The sequence below is a fragment of the Cryptosporidium ryanae genome (assembly GCF_009792415.1).
Source record: "Cryptosporidium ryanae isolate 45019 chromosome Unknown contig_23, whole genome shotgun sequence".
Taxonomy (NCBI): Eukaryota; Apicomplexa; class Conoidasida; order Eucoccidiorida; family Cryptosporidiidae; genus Cryptosporidium; species Cryptosporidium ryanae.
Window position 1 is genome coordinate 320,544 of NW_027125500.1, and position 13,426 is coordinate 333,969.

At 33.3% G+C, this 13,426-nt stretch overlaps 4 protein-coding genes across 4 annotated transcripts; 2 read left to right on the forward strand and 2 right to left on the reverse strand.

Annotated features, from left to right (window-relative positions):
• Positions 1–91: 91 nt before the first annotated feature.
• Positions 92–1,063, reverse strand: FG386_001310 (uncharacterized protein; the record flags this gene model as incomplete). The annotated part of the gene is made up of 1 exon (XM_067340703.1): positions 92–1,063. One exon carries the CDS (start codon positions 1,061–1,063, stop codon positions 92–94), a length of 972 nt encoding a protein of 323 aa, XP_067198752.1.
• Positions 1,064–1,877: 814 nt separating this feature from the next.
• Positions 1,878–3,878, reverse strand: FG386_001311 (uncharacterized protein; the record flags this gene model as incomplete). The annotated part of the gene is made up of 1 exon (XM_067340704.1): positions 1,878–3,878. The coding sequence occupies one exon, from the start codon at positions 3,876–3,878 to the stop codon at positions 1,878–1,880; it is 2,001 nt and encodes a 666-aa protein (XP_067198753.1).
• A 2,160-nt stretch (positions 3,879–6,038) lies between these two features.
• Positions 6,039–9,713, forward strand: FG386_001312 (uncharacterized protein; the record flags this gene model as incomplete). The annotated part of the gene is made up of 1 exon (XM_067340705.1): positions 6,039–9,713. One exon carries the CDS (start codon positions 6,039–6,041, stop codon positions 9,711–9,713), a length of 3,675 nt encoding a protein of 1,224 aa, XP_067198754.1.
• A 1,224-nt stretch (positions 9,714–10,937) lies between these two features.
• Positions 10,938–13,232, forward strand: FG386_001313 (uncharacterized protein; the record flags this gene model as incomplete). Its single annotated transcript, XM_067340706.1, has 1 exon — positions 10,938–13,232. A coding segment is annotated over one exon (2,295 nt), but the record flags the coding sequence as incomplete, so codon positions are not given.
• Between the last annotated feature and the right edge of the window lie 194 nt (positions 13,233–13,426).

Below are 13,426 nucleotides of genomic sequence, written 5' to 3' on the forward strand. Positions count from 1 at the left end.
TTGTCTCCCACACTAATTACTTTCCATATAATTACTGATTACATGCAACTCCACATGGCCGGCGCCGGCGCCACGCAGTCATATAAAGATTTTATGGTGATAGACTTCTGCTTAAAGAACGATATCTGGAGATAGTTGATGGAGATCTCGATCTCCTGGGTCTCCTTGGTCTGCTGTACATTTTTTCTAGGTTTAAGTTCCGGATGTTCCTGGCTGAGCTTGAATGTTGTTCGTTCCCACCTCTGTTTGCGTTCCTCCGTTCATAATTGTGTGCAAAAAGTGAATCATCACAGTTTATGTTTTCACACCTGTAATTTGAATCAGAGCGCGAACTTGAATGAACGTAATTGATGTCTCTCGAGCTTGAGTTGATGTTTCTTCGGAAGGCTTCGTTGAAGCGCATGTATTCATCACAACAATAACGGCTTTTGTGACTCCCATAACCAGCATTATTGTAAGACATGCTTTCTTTTTCATTTCTTCTACAGAAACGGTTGTTGGTTCTCACCCTTTCTTTGTGTTCCGCATCCTCGCCTCTCCTGTTTCTTTGGAATCTCTGCCTTTTTTTGTTGTGGTCATCAAGTCCTATGGCCTCTCTAAACACCCTAAGTCTTTCTTCTTTTTCAATTTCGTTTTCACTTTCATCTTTAACAGCAATATCGCTCTCCTTTTTTTTCAAATAATTTATTGATTTTCTCTTTTCGCAATTGTCCTCGTTTTCCAAAACCGATGATAACTCCTTTCTTTTGTTCTCCATTCTCTCGTCTAATTCAGAACCCGTTATACCTCTTTCCTCCAAATACTCTGAGTACTCCAAAAGCTCAATTTCCAACTTCCTCAGTCTTCCATGTTCCAGTAATTCCATTCTAGACTTACTTGGAAGCACAAAATCTGGCTTTTTTGGAAGTTTGCCCAAGTAACTGGGGTCCACGTCCAATAATACACCTCCGGTCCTCTCCCTTCTCTCATGGGTTTTTCCTGGTTTCACTAAAGATAAATTTTTTTGTACGTGTCCACTGGTTCCAGACCCTCTTGCAGTTCTAAGTCCTATTCCATTATACATCTCTGAGACCAGACACTCGAAATCCAGACCGTTCCACTCAATTGTAATTACTCAACATTCAAAACTGTTGTCTCATTTCATCTCCCTACTCCTCGCAAGCTTATTCCTTTTCGTAATATAATTGTTTCTTTGTTGTGGCGCCAATCTTTGGAATGACAGCCGCCATGTTACATTGCATAACCCGTCAAATCGGGGCGCTTTTGGTGGTGCAAGTTTAGGTAGAATATAGTTGAAAAAGAGAAACTGTTTTGCATTATAAGCAGAAGATCCAGGAGAGAGAAGGGGAACTAATAAAATTTAAAGAAAACAACACTAAGTGAAGTTGGTTTTGTCAAAAACTAGACAAGTCACACACAAGAATAACATGTGGCAGAACCAAAAATAGGTATCAAATTCACCAACTTCATTCTTTACACAAATAAATTCAATTTAAACTCACCTGAAGTTTCATATCAAAAAGAGAACCATTTAATGAGGGCTTAAAGCAAACACACTTAACCTTAATAACTTAAAAAGAACGCTGTTGGTGTCACAACGTTGGTGACAATAGCAAGTAATGAGTCGTCACAATGCCAATGAATATTTGAAATGACTCACTCCAATACATTACATTCGTCTTCCAGCTTCTCTTTTATTTATATTCATTTTTTCCTGAAGGCAAGGATCGCGATTCTGTTTTTTACCAATAATACAAATACTTAGATTAGTAGAGACGGAAGTCAGGAAAATTAAATTACAAATTTACACAATTAAAGAATAGCTTTTAACCATCGAGTTTTGACTTTTTAATTAAAACTTAACTTTTTTTGCTTACTCAAACTTGTTTTGATAGTTTTGAAAATTCTTGATAGACAAAATAAATTTTAGCAGCTTCAAACTTATCATCAGAAGGGATTATCAATGCAGGAATCTCTCCATTAGGAATCGACGATAATTCTTTAGGATCAAGAACGCTGAGTTTAACCAACATAGGAGAATTAAATACAAATTTTCCGGTGCTTAGTTGGGTGGATCTAAATTCACTTGGGCAATTCTCGAGAAAATCACCAAGTAGAAATTTCCTTTGGTTCTTATTGATCTCTGTTTCTTTTTCATTATCACTATTTATAGCTCCAGTATCTAACAATGTTTCGTTTAAACTACTGCTGACCAAAACGTTGTTCAACAGATTCTTGTTTACTTCACTGTACTTGCGATTAGAAGAGTGCTCCATTTGTGTAATTTTACAATCGCTGCTTTCATACTCCTTTTCTTCTTCATAAAGTATTCCTTCATTTCCTTTTTCATTGTTTCCATCATCTTCTGTCCGTTGTTTATGCTGTAATTGAAGTCGTTGTAACTTCTGAATAAGCTGTTGATTTAAATTCAGAGTTTTGCCCTGAGTTCTATTATCGTTGCAGCTGAACTTTCTGTAAGGATTTTGTTGAATATTCAAGTTTTGGATGCAGTTAACGTTACTGTCCCAAATTGTTCCAAAGTAATCTTCGTTTAAACTACTATCCGAAAGATTTGATGAAAGAGAGTTTGAACTATTTCCAACACGTCTTAAATTGGAAGAACCTCCAATACCACCTTTTTTGTTGTTTTCATGTAAACTCACGTCAAAAAACCTCGTTTTATCATACTCATCCTTTGAAGAAACGCCGTTATTCTCCACGTTTATTTTCCAATCTCCAATACTACTTCTGGAATTAACTGTTGGTTCCGGCTTGGTATTCTGACAATAACGCGACTCTAGTTTACCTGAACAGAAATTTGAATTCAAGTCCGCCAAATTCTGCTCTGAAAAAGAATTTCTTATTTGAAATACATTGTAGTTGTTATAGCTGTCGCCGCTGTTATTCTCAAAACAACTTCCCACTATCTTAAATCCTCCAGCTTTTGACCTCTCCATAGTGCCGACTCCTCCAGGTCCCATTTTATCCTCCTGTCCATACGTGCTCTTAAATATGTCGTCGTGACTGTAGTTACGCTTAATTTTATTCGTGATTGCACATGGCAATGTTGAACAGTGATTGTAAATGGTGTTGATGCTACTATTGCTGCTGCTAGCAGTACTAGAAGTAGATACATTGCTCATATCGCAAATGCTATACGGCACTGTAGGAGCATTCAAAGAATAAATCCCTCCATTCTGAATTTGTGGGATATTTAATAGTCTGTTACCTATAGTACTATTGTCTCTAAATAAAGGTGAATCATTATTCACAACCTTCTTTGAACAGTTATTTGACAAATTCGAGTCCTCGTTTATAACTGCTGCCATTGTAGCTGCTGCTGTAGCTGCTGCAGACGAAATAGATGCATAACATGCACCATCTATTCTTTTCTTCATCTGGTGTCTATTGCTTCTTCTCCTTAATTCTGTTTCACCATGTGCATGTCTACATAGTACACCTGCATCACATTTAACACCCATTTTCCAGTATCTACAAACCGAGGTCTTATAATAATCATTGGTAACTCTAAGTTCGCTAATTCCATGAGCAAAAGGACAATTTCCACCGGAATTACATGTCGAATTAAGCCAAAACGGGCACAATTTTGTTTTTTTAAGATTAACTGGAGTTCTTAATTCCTCATTCCCATGAGCAAACTTGCATTTATCTCCATTTCTACATATACCTTTTGAAAACATTAAACATAGCTTTGTTCTCCAAAACTGGTTGTGTTCCTCCTCGGAGCCGTCTGAATCATCATCAAAAACAAATCTACTGTTGTTGGCGTCATTATTACTACAACTAGACATTGTTTGTGTCGAATCAATATTACGACTCATATAAAGATTTTTATCAAAGACTTCCATTATGTTCATATTCGTTACTGTTTCTATTTTCAATTCTGTTTAAAAATTGATCAATAATTAAGAAATAAATAAGGAAATATATATGACTAATTTTTTTTATCAGTAGTTAAAAGAAAAAAATATATATACACATGTATATATATACATATATATATATATATATATATGTATATATATATGTGTATATATATATATATATGTATCCATCAAATTTACTAAAACAAAAAAGTGAATACAAGAGGAAAAAGAATAACTATATTCTAATCTGTTTCTTCTTACTCCTCTATATCAATCATTTATATTACCACAACGATATTTTTAAATACATATAGATATGTAAATATAATATATATAATCTTTTCTATATTATATTAATCCCTGTAATAATTTTTTCTACTAAGTCCCACCTATTTCTCAACCTTACTATATTACTACCTCCCTTATTTAATTAGATCTATGATAATAATACAAAAAATATTTATTCATTTAATTAATTAAAAATAGATAATATATTATTAAAAAATTCTCCACTAGCTCACAACCTTTCCATAAGTTTACTACTGTTTTTAAAGACTATGAGACCACCAGATTTGTTGACCTATATCGTTCCTATTAGTTCTTATTACCTTTTCTATTTACCTCTATTAATTTTCCTTTTTATTTCTCCTTAATCTATTTCTATGACTAATTGTGAATTTTACTGCTTCTGTTTATTTTTATTTTACTCCTCTCCTCTCTTTCTCACACACACTAACCCAAATAAAAATAATAATTGTAAATTTTTAAGACTATCATATAGTTTTATTGAAATAAGTCGATAAAACTAATTAATACAATATATATGTATATGCATGTAACTAAAAAACTCAACCAGTGTGAAAATTACTTCTAAATTAAGTGAATATTGATTTTGGTATCAGCACTAAGATTTTAAATTATTGATTTTTGAAATACAATATTAAAGAAAAACGAATATCGTCTCACTTTAATGTATAGTGAATTAAAATAACTGCTCTTAAATGAGTATATAAAATCAAGCAATATTGAATAAGCTAAAGCTTGTTATTTCCTTTTTTTGAAGGAAATAACGATTAACTTGAACTAAACACTCACTTAAAAATAAAATGACCAATGTGTATTATTCCGTCTACTTTGAAATAATCACAAAAAAAAAGTTAAAAAAGAGTATGATTGTACGTTGAATAATCAAATATTAGTGTAATTTCCCAATATAAATCCTAAAATTCCCTTTTAAATACCTCAATAATGCTCTCTATTTTTGTTGAAAAAATAATATATAAAAGTAAAAAACTCATTGGCAAATTTGTTTCCGGTACCCTTGAATATAGAAAAAAACTAACCGGGAAAATAAAATTAATTACACCATAAAAATTTAGTAACACAAGACTAATAAATATAGTTTAATAGTGTAATTAGCATGAATATTAATAGTGATAGTAATAATAATAATAATAATAATAATAATAATAATAATAATAATAGTATAATAGTGATAATAATAATAATAGTAATAGTAATAATAATAGTAATAATAATAGAAATAATAATAATGTTAATGAAATAAAATAATAGCAATTGTAGTAATAAAGCATTAGGAATAGTAGTTGAATAATAATAACAATTAATTAGAAACAAAAAGATATATAACAAACTGACCCGGCGAAGCAAGGAATACTATAACACACTACTTATTATTACTACATATACAGTTAGAATTAAGAAAGAGGTGTTGAGTGAAGGTAAAAATATTAAACAGGAATCCAGAAGCCGCTTTATATTTCTGATTCAGAAAAACAAAGGAATCCCGATGACAAGCCTTTAGGCTTGCTTTCTGGCCTGGAATCCAACTAGTTTGTGTTAAATTATACGAAACTACTCCCGAGCACTCTTAATGAATTTAGAGTGACTCGGGATCTCTCTGCTCTTGAGGGTTGTCTGCACTGAGGTTTAGAGATTTCTAGTAGATTACAGGTAACAAGACAAAGCACTTTGTTTTGTTACATTACATTGCGAAAACTCTTAACGAGAGTATAGGATTAAATTTCGCTTTTTTTGTTACATAGGACACCATAAAGGAAAAGAGAGAAGCATTAAATACTAAAATCGATACTGCCTTGTCAAACTGTAATGAAATGGTCGTCTGGAAGGATGAATGAGAAGGAAGAGAACACTGAATCAAAAGAGGGAATATTGAGAGAATACCAAAGCGATGTTGGGTTGAAAGAAGTAGACGATGATGAATTGGAAGTTGAGATCGAGGAAGAGATTGACGAAGATGAATTAGGAATTGAGGTTGAGGAGGAAGAGGAGGTTGAAATAGAGATGGAAGAAGTTGAGGATGACGACGATGATGAGGACAATGACAAAGATTGCTATGAAAGAGAGGACTTGGAAGGCCAAGACAGAACCGATGGAGAGGAATCTCTTTCTCAGATATCGGGGAACCAGAGTGAAGCACTTCGGGAGATCTCTCTAGGTAAGGCTACAGCTTCTGTAACTACAGAAACAGCAGTAAGTGTGTCAGAAGGGAAAGCAGGTGCAGCAAATGGAGGAACATCCGGAGGAAGCGGGAGCACTGCAGAAGCAAGCATTCCAAATATAGAAATAAAAATACCAAGAGGAAGAGGCAGACCACCTAGAAACGCAAATAGGACAGACATAGGACCTTCTGGATTGGTTAGTATAACTTCGATATGGGCAGGTGATGACAAACCAAAGGGAAAGAGAGGCAGACCAAGATTGAGACCGATAATTGAGACAGAGAAAGTGAAAGTAGAGACACTAAGCAAACCATATAAGGTTAAAAGGCCGAAAGGTCCTAATTACATCTTGTTGGATATAATTCACAGATTATATAAAAGAGACAAACAGCAAATATTCGCAGAGCCAGTAAACGCAGAATTCGTGCCGGATTACTATCAGGTCATAAAGAATCCCATGGACTTTTCAACAATGAGAAAAAAGGTGCTTAATAATGAGTACAGTGATTTTGAATCGTTTAACAGCGATATTAGGCTTATAATATCAAACTGCTATACCTACAATAGGGTAGGTACAATGGTTTATAGAATGGGTTTGATCTTAGAGGAGACATGGGATAAGAGCATAGAAGGAAGTAAGAGCAGGTACGAGCAGTCGATAATAAATATAAAAGAACACGAGGAAAAAAAGAGTGCAGGTGAGATCATAAGTGACTCTGAATCAGAGACTCAACCTGTATGGGACAAAACACCTACATCTCCCCCAACAGGCGACTCCTCAAACCGGAGATCAATGATAACAAGAAGAATGGAGGCGAGACTTTCTGGTCAAAATAATAACACACAGTGGATTGGAGGGTCCGGTAAATACGGGGACAATAGGACGGATTCAAGTATAGCTTCAGATATTATTGGTAGAAGACCAAACAGCAATTACTCAAATTTGGGTGGTAGTTCGTTGAATCAAAAGTTAAGTGGTGGTATTGGTATAAATAACTTTGGGAAAAACTATCTCCAACATCAACAACCGAAAGGCCCTACACTGGCAAGTATATGTATGGGCGGTGGTTCTTCTCTAAAAGAGGCTTTAGAGAAACTAAAGGTGGATAGATTTGAACCATTCAACACTCTACTGCGTCAAATGTCAACACAGCCATGTATTAAAACCCCCACTATAGATGACTGGTATGTTTTTGACAAGCAATTATCGAGTATTCAATATAGGAATTCAGTTAGAAGGTTTATAGGTGAAGAGAGTATACAGGCTTTGAGAAAGATCATGGATATAGGAACGGCTTTACTGGAAATAGATCCTCATCCAGAGATTGCCAGAACACCGTTAAGTGATTTGCGTTTATTCGGTATAGATACAGAGGACTTTGCATCTTTCAATCAAAACCTTACGGTAGATAGCACTTTTCTCCTGGGTGTTGGTGAGAACCATATCAAACTTGCTCTTTCTCTTCAGGATGAGCATCCTGAGATTGATCTTTCCCCTCTGAAGGAACTTTATATCAAATATACAAAAGGTCCAGTGCAACAGTCTATTCACACCACCCCACCGCCTTCCCTGCACACTCCACCACCGTCAATTAACACTCCTCCATCGTCACTGTCCTCGTCTTCACTGCAAAAGCAGCCTCAGTCCCAACAACTGTTGATGCAACACCAACAATCCTCTTCGTCTTTGAATTCTTCATCAACTTCCCAGATAGTCGTGGGATCAAATAGTCAAATGAGCCATCATTCAATTCATACTGGTGCCATAAACAAGAATTTGCCGGGAGGTTATGGAAACGCTGTTGGAATGAACCCGGCACAGAAAAACCTGAATCCCAGCATTTATAACGGTGTTTATGATCACAGTAATCAAGCTCATAGTCACAATCACATTGGTTCTTTTTCATCTCAGAATGACATTCAACAAATGGCTTCTTCCAGCCTTTCTCCCTCCAATTCTACCTCTAATGTTATTCAAGATACCGTATTTGAATCAAGAAATCAGGGTTTGATTAGGACAGTCGTCTCTCCTCAAAATGCTCAAACACAGATTAAAATGCAGATAAACAATGGCTTTGGTTCAGGACTGAACAACTCTATTAATAATAGAACAATCAATTCATCCAGCAACGGTTACTATGATGCAATGGGAGTGCCTCATAAGATTCAGAAGACCGAATCCTCTCAGAATATGGGTTTGAGACCACTAAGTAACACCAGTGGGGGGATTTCGACTAACGGCATCGCAATAAATAATAGCAGCAGTAGTAGCGGCCTTGTGACAACCTATTCCAATAATAGCGTTAGTGGAACTAATATTAGCAGTATAGGTAGTAACAGCATTGATAATTTGAGTGGCATTCAGAGTGTCAAACAAGGTGGTATGAATGTTAATAAACCAGGTATTGGCTACAATAGCTGTGCTTCTAACTCAACAAGCTCTTTATCAGGATCTAACAACGGTGGAAGATACTATGGCAATGATTTTAACAAAATACCTGAAAGAACAAGCTACTCCCAAAGTTCAATAGGAGCGCCTTATCAACACGAAGGTCACATTCAAAATCAAAACAATGTTTCTCACATAAGATACCAACAAATAATTCACCAAAACAATCAATACCATTCCAATAATGTTTTTCTAAATGGGAATAGTGAAAGCAATATTTTGGATGGTAATAACAACGTAATAATTGGTAAAAGCGGAAATGGTTGTGACAATAGTGGTGCTAGTGCTGTTTCTATTTCTGGAAGCAATGTCAGTAACAACAATATTAATGATGGCAGCGTTGCTGGCGGAGACAGTTGTATCAATATAAACGGCACCAACATCGTATATGGAAATTACCAAAATGGCTTTCTATATGGTAATGAAACCGCAAATGTACATGGTATTAGAAACGACATATCTGAATCCTCTGCTAGAGGTAGCATAAATAAGTTTGGAATTTATCAACAACAAAATCGCCACAACATGGCTCACAAACAACCAAAACAAAGCCATCACATTAACATTAACATTGGTGATAATGGTAATGACAATGCTGGCGGTCAACAGCACGGCAACGGCAACAGTATTCATCCACTCCAGCAGCAGTCACAGCATAGCGTCCATAACGCCCAAAACCACCACATGAGGCAAATAGGAATATACCAATACCCTACTCAAACACAAGTAAATCAGCAAAGCGCTCAATATGTTCCCAGATATAATAACATTCAAACAGGTTCTGCAATTCAATCTAATAAAGTTATTCATTCTAATGCTCCTTTGCATAATAATGGCAGTAGTACCTCCCACGTTTCGGGGATCGGTACACCTTTTATTTCAAACAATAATTAATAAATCGGTTTTATTAAAAGTCTAATTATTAACTTTCACTCAAAAATAAGCGTATAATTATAAATATAGGTAATGATGATGACATACTAGCACTAATTTTCTTTAATATAACGTTCATTTAACGCCTTTTTTAACTGCCTTGAAAAAATTCTTTTTAAATATTTTTCAAATAGGCTGTCGTTCTTGCCACGTCTTGTATTACTTGTAAACTAAAAGGCTGAGTTAATTTATTCCCGAAGATTCGCACGCTATTTTATGTTAGCAACAGCAGAAAACGCAGTTATTTGTCGCGTTATTGTGTGGTTGACTGCTTAAAAATATAAATACCGCTACTAGGCACTTCTCATTACGCATGCAAAATTTTTTATCGCAAAATTACATGCATGCAATTTTCGCGTAGAGTTGCAGGAAAAACTATTCTACAAAATTGCTGCTATTTTTTTTATTAATGAATCACCCACGGGTATAAATCATTTATTCTTTTAATTTCGACAAAGAGGGGAGCCACAAGTCTTTTATTGAATGATTTCGGGTAGAATATATTTATATTATATGCCTATTAAGGATGGAATTTGATTAAATTGTTTTCCTTTGTTGTATCAAATGAAAACAAGAGCAGTTAGTTTGGGAATGGAGAACACGTAAATTTTTTTTTCAAAAAGAGGCGGTAAACGTGGCGCTTTAGTTTTGTGTGGTTAGTAAGGATAATTGAATAAAGCATATAAATAACACAAAGTAAGGATAAAAGGGCAACTTTAATATAAAAAGAATCATAATAAGCACAATGTCAGTATGTTTGTGATCTGTATCAAAGGTTAACTTATTGACAATAGCTTTGAATCTTATAACAGTGACAAAATCGTTGATTTATATATGTTTGGTCGGTAAAATAGAACTGAAAACTTTTGAATTTATCGTATTAAGTGTTATGGTACAAATATATTAAAAAATATTGATTTTCACGGTGTGAGTAATTCGAGAACAAGAATCGTTTTTAGATAACAGCCGCTGAATATATATACGGGGTGTGATTAAAAATAGGGAATAAGGTAAATGATATACATATGTTTGTATTTATATTAATGTGTTATTAACATAGTAATATAAAAGCAAGGGATAATATATCAAACAGGTGAAAAATAAACTTAATGAAAAAAAGGAGCAGTCATGACACGAGCGCCTTTTCAATCGACTTCTCCACGAAATTTGGAGTTTCTCCCAAATATGAATAAATTAAATAACGATACTATAGATATAGGAAATATAACTAAGAAAAAGCTCCAGAAGCAACTTTTGGATTTGAGACGAAGATCAATAAATAATGAGAATAATTCAGCGAAGAATCAGCTTCAAGAGAATAGCAACAACAGCAACCAGGATTGTTTATTGAGCAGTGACTATAATGATTTAAACAACGGTTTTTCAGGAATGGGATTATTATATGGTCCGTCAGTAATTCAGTCTCATGGTTCTGGATTAAGGATTGGGAATGGTTTATCAAATTTACAGGCAGAACTGTTATCTTTAAAAAAAGAGCATGCACAGTTAGAGAAGCAATATTCTCAAGAACTACTAAGAAGGGGTGACATAGAGACTTTGGAGAAGACAATAAAAGATCAGAAAGTTCAAATAAAGGAGTTGCAGAGTGAATTGTCTGATGAGAAAAGGAGAAACAAAACCAGGGAAATGAATATAAAAAATAAGAGTTTAACAGAGAATGCAACTGCGGAACAGTGGAAAGAGAAATATGCAAAGTCTGAGAAAGAGAAAAGAGTTAAACAGACTCAATTGAATGAAAAGGAGGCAGAGTGTTTAAAGCTATCTAAACAAATAAAAGCTTTGAATGTCCAAATTGACGAGATTAAAGAAAATGAGTTGCAATTGAAGCATAAGATATCATATGCTGAGAAAGAAAATAATTTAAAGGAGAAAATAAAAAATGAAATGGAAATAAAAGAAGAATTATTGAATAGGATTGATAAATTAACAGGTGAATTAAATAACTTGAGTTCTATAAAAGAAAAGATGAATGACGAAATATTAACACTGAAGAACGAGAACAGTAAAATAATCGATACTAATAGTGAGAAGGACAAAACTATAGAAAATATGAAACTATCAATAGAAGATTTGAATAAATATAAGGAAAACATTGATTATGAGATAATAGAATTAAAGAATAGAATAGATGAATTAAGAGAGGAAAATAACAATTTAAAAAACAAAATAGAGAAATCGGAAGAGTTAAATAAATTATTGGAGAATAATATATGTGAGTATAGAAGCAAAACTGAGACTCTTAAATCAGAGAATAAGAAGAAAGAGGGTATAATATTAGATTTAAGAAACGGTAAGGATATATTAGTTAGACAATTGGACGAAAGATCACAGAGCAATGAGAGAATTAAAAAAAATTTGGAAGAATTGAGAAAGGAAAAGAGCATTGCACTATCTAACATGGAAGATAGAATTAAGACTCTAGATATAAATAAAAGAAAGAACGAGGAGAGTATATCAGAATTAACAAGATTTAATCATGAACTATTGAATAAAGTAAAAGAATTGGAGAGTAACAATGATATAAATGAAATATATGACAAAAGGATTAAAGAGTTAAAGGATGAAAACGAGCTATTGAATTCAAATATAGATAATTTGGAGAGGAAATTGGTTGAAATTAATAATAATAGTGAATTAAAAATGGAAAAATTAAGGCACGAAAATGATAAAATAGATAGTGATTTAAATGAAATGAGTGGTAAATATAAGTTATTAAGTAATAAAATTGATGTTTTAATATCAAATTTGACTAATTACCTGAAAGAAAACAAGTCATTATTACCTTTAAATGAATTAGATAATCATGAAAATTCCAATGATGAATATAACATTTCATTAATTAATAAATACATTTATTTAATTATAAATAAGTTTGAAAACGTTTGTAAGACAAATAGAGAGATGTTGAATGTTATTGATGAAAAAGAGAAAGAATTTGAAAAAGCACTATTTGATAAGAATAAAGAAATTGATGAGATAATTAGAGAAAAAGAGGTTAAATTTGAGGGAGTAATAAATTCTAGGGATCGAGAAATAAAGAGATTAATAACAGAAAGAGATCAGGAGATGCGCTTAATAATAGAGGAGGGAGAGAAAAAACTTGAATATGTTGTAAAAGAGAAAGAAACAGAGTTTGAAAAAATATTAAGTGAGAAGAACCATAAAATAGAGGAATTAATAAACGAAAAGAATTATGAGATTGAGATTGAAATAAATAAAAAGGAAGAAGAAATTGAAGAAATTTTGAATAAGAAAAACAGTGAAATAACTTACATACTAGAAAAAAACGAGGAGTATGTAAAATTGTTGAATGATAAAGATAATGAAATGGCGAGGAAACTGAAGGAAAAGGATGACGAAATAGAAAAAATAATCAAACTAAGGGATGAATATAGAATTAATTACGAGAAAAACAATGTGAATTTTAACGATGAATTAATAAAGAAGGAAAATGAGATTGTGAAAATAAGAGAGGAAGATAAAAAAGAATTTGAGAGCTTATTAAATGAAAAAGATAGGGAAATGGAGAGGATAAGAGAGGGAGATAAAAAAGAATTTGAGAGCTTATTAAATGAAAAATATAAGGAAATAGAGAGGATAAGAGAAGAAAAGAATAAAGAATTTGAGAGCTTATTAAATGAAAAAGATAAGGA